Here is a 12,015-nt window from a genome sequence, read left to right as displayed (position 1 = left end):
TTTAACTCTGAAACATGGGAACAAATGTGCTTACATTGAGCAATGTGAAGATGTTAGTTACAGGTACAGTACTTCCAAAGGAAGAGCATCTCCAAAACCCAAAAGAGTAAATATGAATTTGTATTTTTTGAAGAATGTGAAATAATGGTGTTTGCTTAATTGCTCATTTTGTATGAAGTTAATATTGTACTTTGAAATATCTGCAAAGAAGTGGAAATTAACCTTTTTGGAATTGAAAGCAATATTAATACTAATGGAATCCTAATTAAATGCTTATTTAAACATTGTGTTATAATAGTTTTTCCTGAGAGTATTCTGTGGGAGAGGAGTGTGAGCATCCCGCCCTGTCCCATTAGGAAGAGGAATTCCAACCCTGAAAGAGGCAGCGTTTGCCTTTTCCCAGCACTGGCCCAGCGTGGCCGTTCAGGTGCGGTGAGGTGCGGGTGGGAGTTGAAACCCAGAGCTGGGGATTCTCCCATCGCAGCCCTTCTTCCATCCCCGCTTTCTGCTCGGCTCTCTCGGCTTCTCTGCCTGCGGGCCGGGCTCAGCAGGGGCAGAGCGGGGGCTCTGAACAGCGCGGGGTTCGTGCCGAGCTCCGCGGGTTTTGTGCCGAGCTCCGCGGGTTTTGTACCGAGCTCCGTGCCGGGCTCCGCGGGGTCTGTACCGAGCTCCGCGGGGTTCGCGCCGAGCTCCGTGCCGGGCTCCGCACCGAGCTCTGCAGGGTTTGTACCGAGCTCCACAGGGTTCGTACAGAGCTCCGCAGCTCTCCGAACGACCAGTGAAGAACCATCCCTGGGGACAAACGGGCGCTTGGGGCTGTGCCTCCTCCTCAGGAGCACACGGGGTGTGGGAAGATACAGACCGAGCACGTCCCGCTTTATTATGAAATGTAAATAAATTTATTGCGATAAGGCACGAGCGCGGCGGCACCGAGAGAGCTCCAAGGCCACGGCGGGGCAGCCCGGCCGCCCCCGCTCCCTGCGCTCCCCCGCACCGCCCGGGCGTTCCCGGAGCCCCAAAGCCCTCGGTCCCACCGGGGCTCCTCAGGGCCCCGCGCCGCTCGCCGGGCCGGCTCTCAGGGCCGCCCGCAGCGCGGCCAGCTCCGCCTGCAGCTCCTCGCAGGCGGCGATGCGGGAGCGTATCTGCCGCTGGAGGAGGTGCACGAGGTCCAGCAGCGCCTGCAGGGAGTCCAGGACCTGCGGGGAGACGGCGGGGACAGCGCTCACTCCCGGAGCCCCGGGACCATCCCGTTCCCTCCCCGGACCCTCCGAGGCCCCTGGCCGCTCCCGTTCCTTCCTTTCCCCCTCTGTCCCGCCGTCTCCTCTCCGGACCCCCGGAGCCCCTGGCCGCTCCCGCTCCTTCCTTTCCCCCGGTCTCCCTGGCCGCTCCCGTTCCCTCCGTTCGCCCCGCGTCCTCTCGCCGATGCCCCTGGCCGGACCCCCCACTCTCCCTGGCCGGTCCCGTTCCCTCCTTTTCCCCCGTGTCCTCTCGTCCCCTCCCCTGACCCCTCGATCTCCCCGTCCGCTCCCGTTCCCTCTGTGTCCCCCCGATCCCCCTGGCTGCTCCCGTTCCCTCCTTTTCCCCCGTGTCCTCTCGTCCCCTCCCCTGACCCCTCGATCTCCCTGGCCGCTCCCGTTCCTTCTATTTCCCCCGTCCCCTCTCTGGATCCCACGATCTCCCCGTCCGCTCCCGTTCCCTCCGTTCCCCCCCTGTCTCGCCGTTCCCTCTGTGTCCCCCCGATCCCCCTGGCCGCTCCCGTTCCCTCCCCGTACCCCCGATCCCCCTGCCCACCCCCGTGTCCCCGTTCCCTCTCCTCACTCTCTGCTGTCCCTCCGCCTCGCTCGGCTCCCGCGCGCTCTCGGTCCCCATGGCGACAGCGGCCTCGCCCCGCCCCGCCGGTGCCGTCAGTGCCGCGCGCCGGAAGTGCCGCCGCATGGCGCGGGCGGCGCGGCTGCTGGCGCTGGCGGCGGAGCGAGCGGCGGGACCGGGCTTGGCCCCGGTACCGGGCCTGGGCCTGGGCCCGGGCTGTGCCCGCCTGGTGCTGCTGCCGCCCGCCCGCGGGGCCCGGCCTGCCCCTCATGGTGCGCAGGGGGAGCCAGCGGAGGGTGCAGCCCGCGGGCGGCCGGAGCCGGGCCCCGCGGAGTGGAGCGAGGCGGTGGCGGCCGCGGCCGGTGCCCTGCAGGCGGGCGGGCTGGTGGCCGTGCCCACGGACACGGTGTACGGCGTGGCCTGCCTGGCCCAGGACTCGGCCGCCGTGCGCAGCATCTACAGCCTGAAGGGGCGGAACGGAGCCAAGCCGCTCGCCATCTGCCTCGGGGACGTGGAGCGGCTCTACCGGTGCGTGGAGACCCCGCGGGACGGGTGGTGAAATAAATACGGCAGGAGATCTCTCTCCTTTTTAATGCTTTTATTAATAATCAGCTCGGGTGGGGAGAACCGATGGGTCGCGCTCACGCTGCTGCTGCTTCCAGGAGTGGCTCGGAGGAGGAGGAGGAAGAAAAGTGCAGCTTTGTCTGCTGGTCTGCAGGCACAGCTGGGAGTTCCGTCCTCACAAGAGCATCAGGAGATTCCCCCATTTTTGGTTTGACATTCGAGGTCTTTTGTCTAGCCTACATCCTTTTAGGTTAGGGTGAGAGGTAAAAAGGGTCTTAGCGAATACTAGGTTCTGTTCCTCACATCTAAACATCACTTCGACCCCTCAATTCCGCGTTGGCTCGTTGTTTTTAGGGGTTTTTGCTAGTTTTGGTGAGGGGTTTCTCCCTGTGCATGCCAGCCCTGGTGTCCCCTCCACTTCACCGTTCTCCAGGAAGCAGCAGGGTGTTACTCAACAAAAAGGGGAATTCCCAACCATCAACAACAGATAGTTTCTCGGGTTTTTGGTTGTTAATTGCTGCCCTGAGATGTGCAGGATATCTCTGTTTTGGCCTGAGCTCTTCACTTTTCAGTCTTGAGGTTGTTTATTAATTCTTATCTATAAAATTTTCTTTCTGCCCAGCCGAGGTCTGCTCAGCAGGGCAGCCACAGGCACTCTCTGTGCTGTCCTTTTATACTACAAACTACGTATAACATATTTACACTCAATTCCCAATACCTATCACCTATGTTAGACAGTGCACTTCTGCTCTAAACCAATCCCAAAGTGCCAACATCACTGCAGAAAATGGAGACCAAGAAGAAGAAGAAGAAAGGCTGGACACGTCCAAGTTCCTCCATCTTGTCCCCATAACAAAAATCCTAAAATCTACGTTTTCACTCTGTGATAATTTATTTATTAATCTATTCAAACCTCTGTGACTTTCAGGTCCTCATACAAAGCTGGTAACTTGCTCCAGTGGTCAAAATCAAATTCCAGGTGTTCTGGGCTGTGTGCCAGGGTCTCTGAGCCCCCTGGTGGGGTCCTTGGCAACTCTGGACATGCAGAGGGATGCACTGAGTTCTGACAATAGTTAATGAAAATGACAAGTGATTACAACAACAAAGAGTCAGAACTCCACCCTGGCAGCAACTAGCTCAACCTGTGAACTCTGCAACCTTTATAAAAAAAATGGGCAACTTTTTTACTTATAACTGGGAGCTGCCCCAGTGACCTGGCTGCTCCCTGTGCCCCCCTGATCCTGTTGTCTCTGTCCCTGCAGGTATTGCCACGTGAATGTCCCCGAGGAGCTGCTGCGGGACCTGCTGCCAGGACCGGTGACCCTGGTGTTGGAGCGTTCAGAGGAGCTCAATAAGGACCTGAACCCCTTCACATCGGTGGGTCCTGGCTGCAGGATTGGGGCAGGGGGCTGGTTCTGTGCTGCTGCTGCTGTAAATTGTATCCTTAGCTGTAGGGGGATAGAATATAAGAAAATAAAGATGGTGTAGAAAGTAATGTTACCCCTAAGGAGCTGCAGCTGGGGCAATTAGCAAAGATTAGGAACAGGCCTGACTTTAACAGGACACAGCTGTAAGAAATAGGATGGATGGATGGATGGATGGATGGATGGATGGATGGATGGATGGATGGATGGATGGATGGATGGATGGATGGATGGATGGATGGATGGATGGATGGATGGATGGATGGATGGAGTGAGTGAAATGAAATGAAATAGAGATTTTATAGTGATTTTTGGAGTTCACTTGAATTAGCAATATGAATTAAGCATTTAAAGTTTAGTCTGTAGAACTACGTGTTGAATTTTAACCTTTTTATTTAAGAAATCTCTGCCGTAGTACAAAGGGCATAGGAAAATGCAAATTTCTGTAGTTTCTTACATAAAGAACAATACCAGAGAAGACCAAGAGATACAAAAAGGATGGATGGATGGATGGATGGATGGATGGATGGTGGGATAGGGATTGATGATGGAACAGGGATGGATGGAGATGGGACAAGGATCTACAGTGGGGCAGGGATGGATGGAGGTGGGACAGGGAAGGATGGTGGGGCAGGGATGGACCTGGGATGGAGATGGATGGTGGGGCAGGGATTGATGGATTGATGATGGAGGTAGGACATTGACCAATGGTGGGACAGGGATGGATGGATGTGGAGCAGGGATTGCTGGCTGGCTGAGAAGGGAACTGGAGTCACTTGGCTACTTTGTGAAGAAGAAAGAGTCAGTGCTCTGAGGAGATGCCCACGAGAAAACACCAAGAAGGTGTGAAACTTTTGTAATAAGGAGACAACAGCATGGACCCCCTGCAAGAAGATGACAACACTCAGCTGTCCCCAGAGGTCCCTGTGTTGTCCTGCCCCTGGGGCTGACCTGGACGTGGGGCCTGACTTGAGTCTTGTGTTACCCCAGGTCCAGCAGATGCAGATCTGCCAATTCTCCAGTGTTTCAGCTTTAAGCCAAGAGAGCTTCAGGCAATATTAAAGCTGGTTTCTGTGTGTGTGACTCTCTCCTGTCCCTCCCTCAGCTGGTTGGTGTCCGCATTCCAGACCACCCCTTCATGAGGGACCTGGCACGAGCCTGCCCGGGCCCGCTGGCCCTGACGAGCGCCAACATCAGCTCCCAGGGCAGCACCCTGACTGTGCTGGTGAGGCTCCTTCCCCCCTGGCATCTCCCTGGGTCTGGCAGAGCTTTAGCAATAATCCAAGGGCTGCTCTGCTGCTGTATTTTTATTTTATTTAAATATACAAGCTGCTGTCAGGACTGTTACCCACGGCTCTCCTGCAGGAATTCCAGGATTTGTGGCCTCAGCTGTCCCTGGTCGTTGATGGAGGCCCCATAGGAGACATCCAGAGCCCAGAGTGTCGCTTGGGCTCAACTGTGGTTGATTTGTCTGTGTCAGGGAAATTCTCCATCATCAGGCCTGGCTGGTGAGTGTAGCTGGGGCTGTTCCTTTGCTTTAAACAAAGCAAAACTTTTGGATAAGGGTGGGGCATGCATTGGCTTGCTTTGTTTGCTTTGCTCTGCTTCACTTCCCACAGCAGCTCCACCTTCCCATTAGTGTTAACCTCATTATGAGCAAAGAGGAATCCTCAGGAGCTCTCAAATTCCCCTTTCTCACAGGCTCTGTGTGAAGCTGTGGTTCCTGGAATTCCTGCTCTCCTTGTCTCTAAGTACAATCCTTGCTGATTGCTCTTCCCCAGAAAATGCACTTTTAATGCTCCAAACCCTTTGTTCTCATGGCTCTGTTTCTCCCTGCAGTGCACTGGCACCCACAGTTGAGATCCTGAAGAAGAAGTATGGCTTGGAACCAGAATCCTCCTAACCCTTGGGCCTGGGAGCTGGTGGAGCTGGGCACTGTGTGCCTGTGCACTCAGGACTGGGTGATCATGGCCTTGTTTAATAAGGTCAATGGGTTATGTCAAGGTAAATTAAAAAAATATTAAAGAAGAAAGACTGGAAAACACTTTTGGACCTTTTTGTGCTGCTGTACTGTTCCCAAATGTCTGTTCTGTGAATACAGTGATTATGAAAGCTGAACTGTTGTCAGGGTGGTGTGGGGACAGCCCTGTGTGCCCCAGAGCTCATCCTGTGCCATCTGTACTGGAAGGAAAGCAGGCATGGAGGGGTTTGGAGCTCTGAGTGTGCTGTTCTTGTTCTAAATGTGATCAAAACCAATTGAGATTAAACTGTCATTGCTTCTGAAAATTCCGTGTTCAAATACCCCAGGCTAGAGCTGCTCAGAACAACCTGCATCCTCCTCATGCAGAGAATGATTATCTCCTGCTGTGGAATACAACAGGTGTATCTGTGATTGGTCTCATGTGGTTGTTTCTAATTAATGGCCAATCACAGTCAGCTGGCTTGGACTCTGTCTGAGACACAAGCCTTTGTTATCATTATTTTTCTAAGTCTTCTGATTAAATCCTTTCTTCTATTCTTTTAGTATAGTTTTAATATAATATATATTGTAAAATAATAAATCAGCCTTCTGAAACATGGAGTCAGATCCTCATCTCTTCTCTCATCCTAAGACCCCTGTGAACAGCATCACAATGGATCCTTGCTGGCTCATCCATCACTCTCACCTGCCATCCACTCTCCAAAGGTTTCCTGTTTTCCCAGGGATGCATTTCCCTGCTCAGACAAGCTGCTCTTGCACCACTGGGTGCAGCTGTGGCCCTGCCCTGCACCAGATGAGCCATGGTCACCCACAGAACAGCTCAGGGACCTCCAGGAGCTGCTTCCCTGGCTCTGGGGGCTCAAACATGCAGGAGGAGCTGAGCCAGGAGGGGCTCCTGTCCCACACTGGGTGGGGAGTGATGCTCCCCAGGTGAGGCACAGCCTAAGGCAGAGCTGCCCTGCCTGGATGGGACTGGCTTGGTGGCTGCTCTGGGGTGCCCACAGCCTCACCTGGCACAGCCTGCAGTGGCATTTGTGGGCAGAGAACTGAGGAAACGTGTCACCATCTCAGCTGGTGCCTCTGCTCGTGTCCCTGCTGCCAGTGCTCAGTGTCCCTGCAAGTGACAGCTTTATTTGTACCAGCAGCAAGAGGACAAGCCATGCATCAGGCAGGGTGAAAGGGCCAGTGCTGTCACTCCCTTGCAGAAACTTGATTTTTTAATATATTTTATATTCCCTTGCAGAAGCTTTATTTGTACCAGCAGCACAAGAGGATGAGCTGTGCATCAGGCAGGGTGAAAGGGCCAGTGCTGTCGTTGCCTTGCAGAAACTGCAGGCACTATAAATTCCCTCTTTCCTCTGGCTGGCTGTGGGCACTGTGCTGTCAGCTTGGCACCAGCTGAGGTGACAAACCTGTGTGTCAGCACCTCTGGACTGTGCCAGCACAGAGCAAACCCAGGATTTGCTGCTTGTTCAGGTGTCCTTGGTACTTCCCAAACTGAGACTTAGCTGCTGCATCAAGTGGCTGTGGTGTGCTGGGACCTGTGGTGACACCAGCACACAGTGACCTGTGTGGGGACACAGTGAAAATACACCCCAGCCCAGCTGGGACAGGGAGATCAGACACAGCTGCTGCTGGAATGGGGAGGTACCTCTGGAAATATGCCAGGCAGGACTAAAACACCTTCAGAAACACTCACGGACCAGGGTGACCCTTGTGCTCACAGCCCTTGAGGAAATCACATTGTTGTGAGCACTCAGAGCAGGAGATACCTGGTTTGCATTTTAATTAGCAAACAGAAATGCATCTGAAGGAGCTCATAGCACAGCCAGTTCAAACTTGTGGAGCAAAGGAGCAGCACCAGGCCAGGCTGCCTGGGCCAGGGCTGGTGTTGGAGGTGGAGCTGCTTGGTGTCTGCCCATTTCCAGACCTGCTGGAGCTGCTGGGAATGTTGCTGACAGTTTTCATTTTGGAGAATGCTCCAGATTGCAAGGCAAGATGTGTTCTATTACCATCTGTATAACAATTATCTTTTGTCAAGTGGGCATTATCTCTCTTGAGTGACCACATTCACACCTCCCTTGGGAGGGGACACCTGCTGATAACAGCTATTGAATGTCCCTGCATGGCTGATAAGAACTGCAGCATCCCATTGGAAGATGGGAGCCCAGAGGGAGGAGCCAAGCATTCCTACCCGGATAGAATCTGGAGATTCTGGAACACCAGCACGGCTTCTGCACTGGATTCCCCAGAGGAACAGCAGCTGCCTCTGGCCCTGGATCTTCAGAGGCAGAGACTGCACCTTTCTCCAGGATCCCTGCTCCAGCAGAACCAGCCCTGACACTGCAGGAGGGCTGAGCCACAATTCCAATGGGACTGCTGCCAACAGCCTGACCCACAGGGTGTCAGGTTGGGTTCTGACTCTGCCAGTGTTGGTTTGGTTCACTGCATTGTTTATTTTATCCTTTTATTTTCTTCCTTATTAAATAGCTGTTATTCCTGCTCCCATATTTGTTGCCTGAGAGCCCCTTAATTTAAAATTTATAGCAATTTGGAGGAGTGGGGAGGGTTTACATTTTCCATTTCAGGGGAGGCTCCTGCCTTCCTTAGCAGACTCCTGTCTTTCCAAACCAAGCTAGGGAAATCCAGCTAAGTTTGCTAATTTCAAGCTTTGCACCACACGATCTGCCAGGGCAAGTGGCTGCAAATGGAGGCCATTTTCCATGGGGAAAAGAAGTAATTTCCCCAGGGTCTGGGTATCAGATGAAAGGTGGTGGTTGGGGCTCTAAGAACTTCCCGTCTCCTGGTTTGGGGCTCTAAGAACTTCCTGTCTCCTAGTTGCTGGCAGCTTTAATTTGGAGAAACCCATCAAAGTTTGCCAGTTCTGGCTTTGCACCACCCTGTCGGCCGTGGCTAGTGGCCACAAATGGAGGCCATTTTCCATGGGAAAAAGAAGTCATTTCCCAGAGTCTGGATATCAGATTAAAGGTGGCCTTTGGTGCTCTGAGGTCTTGCAACCCCTAGTTGCTGGCAGCTTTAGCTTTGGAGAAATCCAGCAAATGTCTGAGGCATCCAAGCAGGGAAGGGTTTTCCTCCATCCCTGCAAACACAGATCTGTGCTGCTGCTGCTGCCCTCCTCCTGCTTCCCACTACAATGAAAACCAGACTCGTGCTAATTAAGCTGGAAACACAAAATTGCAATTTGCTGCTGATTAAGTCTTTCAAACGATATTTATGTTAATCTTCTTCTGGTTTATTCTCTTGTAATGCCTTGACTAGGAAATAGCCCACTGCCTGGGGAGATGCTTCCAGATGAAGCCCAGCCTGCTGGTTTAAGGAGTTAATTAATTAATTATTAATACTGATTTAAGGAATTAGTCTGCAGAAATGTAGATAATACAGGCAGAAGGGACCTTGGGGTCATCTGGAGAGTGTTTCCTCAGACAGCACTCCCTCTTCCAGGTCACCCCAGGTACATTTGTCAGATTTGCTCTCAGCTCCCTTTTCTGGAGGATGTTCTGCCTGGCTGCTCTTCTTCCTATTTTCCAGTTCCTTAAAAAAATATTTATTTGTTCTGGAATTTTTCAGGGGATTAAAGCTAATATGGTCTGTGTTCATCCACCTGTTCTCCATTTTTCCCTGTTTCAGGGCAGCTGTGGTTCACCCACCTGGGGAGGGAACAGAAGGGAAATGCTGGGGTGCCAGGGGATGCCACCACTGCAGGAGCCATAGGAGGGAGGAGAAGTCCAGAGGTCAAGGGCTTTTCACTGTGGAATTGTTAAATTAACTATTAATTTCATTTTGATTAAATTAGAACTTCTTTTTTTTTTTTTTTTTCCTTACCAGCAAATTATTCTCTGCATAATTAATGCTGGCTGAGGCTGCTGATTCCCTTGCTGCTGTGGGACAGAGCATTCCAGAGCATTCCATTGCAGCCCAAGGTGTGCTGGGCTCCAGGGGCACAGCAGGAAAGCCATGGGGAGCACTTTGGTCTCCAGGAGAGGGAAAGCACAGGATCAGATCCCCCCTGGTAATTAAACCATTCATTTTTACTGATGAGCCCACTCTCCCTGGTTCCTGGGGTGATGCTTTCTATTAATTCTGCTCACAGGGGCTGGGCTGGCCTGGCTGCAGCTCTGTCAGGTGCAAGTTGTCATCAGCCACAGCTTGGTTGGATGAGATTTAGGGATTTCTGGGGAATGAGGAGCTCCCAAGCTTGTGGCAATTACCTGCTCAGTGTGGGCAGAGTTTTCAGATTTTCCTCCTTGCTGTGTAGTTGTGTCCTCTGAACACCCTTCAAATGCTTCCCCAGGTGTGGAGAGAGCCCTTCCCTGCCTCCAGAGGTCAGAAAGCAAAATAAATGGTGAGTTCACAGAGATTTGGGGTTTTAGTTATGAAACATCATCTTTTAAAACCTGCAGTGAGCAAGACAGTTGGTTTCATTATTCTGAGCATGTTTGGGCAAAATCCTCTGCTGGTTCCCAGACATCCATTGCCCTCTGCAGCTGTGGGGAGATGGGAGGTGGGGCAGGGATGGATGGATGGATGGATGGATGGATGGATGGATGGATGGATGGATGGATGGATGGATGGATGGATGGATGTGGGACAGGGATCAATGGTGAGCCAGGGATAGTGGTGGGACAGGGATGGATGGTGGTGGGACATGGATGAATGATGGATGGAAGAAGGTGGTGCAGGGATGGATGGAGGTGGGGCAGTGATCAATGCTGGGACAGGGATAGAGGTGGAGCAGGGATCGATGGTGGTGGGACATGGATGGATGGATGGATGGATGGATGGATGGATGGATGTGGGGCAGGGATTCCTGGCAGGCCAGGAACCACCACATCTGGCTGATGTGGGAGCCCCAGGGCTGGCAGAGGGAGTGACCAGTGGGGCTCCGTGGTGCCTGGCTGAGGATTGCAGTAAAACTAAATTCAGCATCCAGGATGTTCCTGAGAGACAGCACCAGGCTGGTCCTGCAGCCAGCTGGGAATGCTGCTGAGATGAGCATTTGGTGCAGACCATGTTTGCTCTCTTTGTGCCCTCTGTGGTTAACACTCTGCAAATATCTTCTTGGCAATGACTCCAATTAGGCCAGGACATCTCCCTGTAATCTGGATCCCTGTTGTGCTGTCAGACTCAATTCAAATTTAATTTGCTAAAGGTGTGTATCAGGCAGCTTTTTTCCTTAAAACAAAACAGAGGGGAAGATATTGTTGATGGGAAAAATAATACAAGTTCATATTCCTCTTAACTTAAGGAAGGAAAAGAGATGCCAGAAAATAGGGCTAAATTTACATTTTAATGGGAAAGGTTTTGACTGCTCTGAGAAACACAAATTGCTTTCTGGATGGGACCCTCGCTTTGTGCTGAAGTGCAGGGAATTAAATCCAGCAGCCCCTGATGAGATGAAAGGGAAATCTGGAGCCACAAATCCCCACTGCCAGCCAAGGCAAGGACAAGCCAGGCCAAGGGACACAGGGCCAGGGCTCCTGGCCCAGCAGCTGGAGGTGCCATCCAGGGGGCAGAGGCTTTGCTGTGTGTTTCAAAGCCTGGGTGACCACGGCCCTGCCCCTGCTGGTGTCCCCCAGTGTAGGAGTGTCAGGGGTGGGATGGTGGGGATGGACAGAGAGCAGAGATCTCTGCAGCCAGGGCTGGGAACTTGTGGGTTATTGCAAAGGGCCTGGGTGCAGGGCCCTGCTGGGAGCTGCCAGCCACAGCTCAGAGCAGGCCCTAGAGAGGAGAGAGAGTAGTAAAGAGGATGAGAGGGTAAAAAAGAGCGTAAGAAGTAAAAAAGGTAAGAGCGTAAAAGAGTAAGAGACCAAGGTTCCCATTACAATAACATAAATCTTCTTCTGTGCTGAATATTCTCATTCTCACTAACCAATCTAGTACAAAATACAAATCCTACAGCATTTCCATACAGCCTACAAGAATCATTACATTCCCACACTGGGTTACATTTTAAACCCTAAAAACTCCTCTTTGGGCCCCTTCTGCCAAGCTGGCAGGGTCTGCTCTGAGCCTTGGGCCTGTCTGCAAGCAGAGGGGATTGTTTGATCCAAAGGGGATCACCTTCAGCTGGCCATGCCATTGTTTTCCAGTTGTTCAGTAACTGAGGGATCTCAAAGCTTGCTTTCATTTCAATCTTCCTTAGAGTTTCCATATTCTCACAATCTTTTGCCAGGCAATCATATATTTATAAGGCTTTCCTGTTCCATCTTCCCCAAC

General features: G+C 52.4%; 1 protein-coding gene across 1 annotated transcript; it reads left to right on the top strand.

The window, feature by feature from the left end:
* The first annotated feature begins 1,896 nt into the window (after nucleotides 1-1,896).
* On the top strand, nucleotides 1,897-5,841 carry YRDC (yrdC N6-threonylcarbamoyltransferase domain containing). The gene is made up of 5 exons (XM_064731760.1): nucleotides 1,897-2,337; nucleotides 3,636-3,750; nucleotides 4,903-5,022; nucleotides 5,163-5,305; nucleotides 5,637-5,841. Exons 1-5 carry the CDS (start codon nucleotides 1,934-1,936, stop codon nucleotides 5,698-5,700), a joined length of 846 nt encoding a protein of 281 aa, XP_064587830.1. The 5' UTR covers nucleotides 1,897-1,933; the 3' UTR covers nucleotides 5,701-5,841.
* The last annotated feature ends 6,174 nt before the right edge of the window (nucleotides 5,842-12,015 follow it).

This window comes from Zonotrichia leucophrys, chromosome 23 (assembly GCF_028769735.1).
Source record: "Zonotrichia leucophrys gambelii isolate GWCS_2022_RI chromosome 23, RI_Zleu_2.0, whole genome shotgun sequence".
Lineage (NCBI taxonomy): Eukaryota > Metazoa > Chordata > Aves > Passeriformes > Passerellidae > Zonotrichia > Zonotrichia leucophrys.
The sequence above is the reverse complement of the archived record's forward strand: the minus strand, read 5'-3'. Positions and strand labels throughout refer to the sequence as shown.

Bases quoted from the DNA above. Each gene is read 5' to 3' on its own strand.
- YRDC (XM_064731760.1), top strand. From the start codon at position 1,934: ATGGCGCGGGCGGCGCGGCTGCTGGCGCTGGCGGCGGAGCGAGCGGCG. The intron at 3,751-4,902 runs GTGGGTCCTGGC...TCCCTCCCTCAG, and splicing joins ACCTGAACCCCTTCACATCG to CTGGTTGGTGTCCGCATTCC. The intron at 5,306-5,636 runs GTGAGTGTAGCT...TTCTCCCTGCAG, and splicing joins TCCATCATCAGGCCTGGCTG to TGCACTGGCACCCACAGTTG.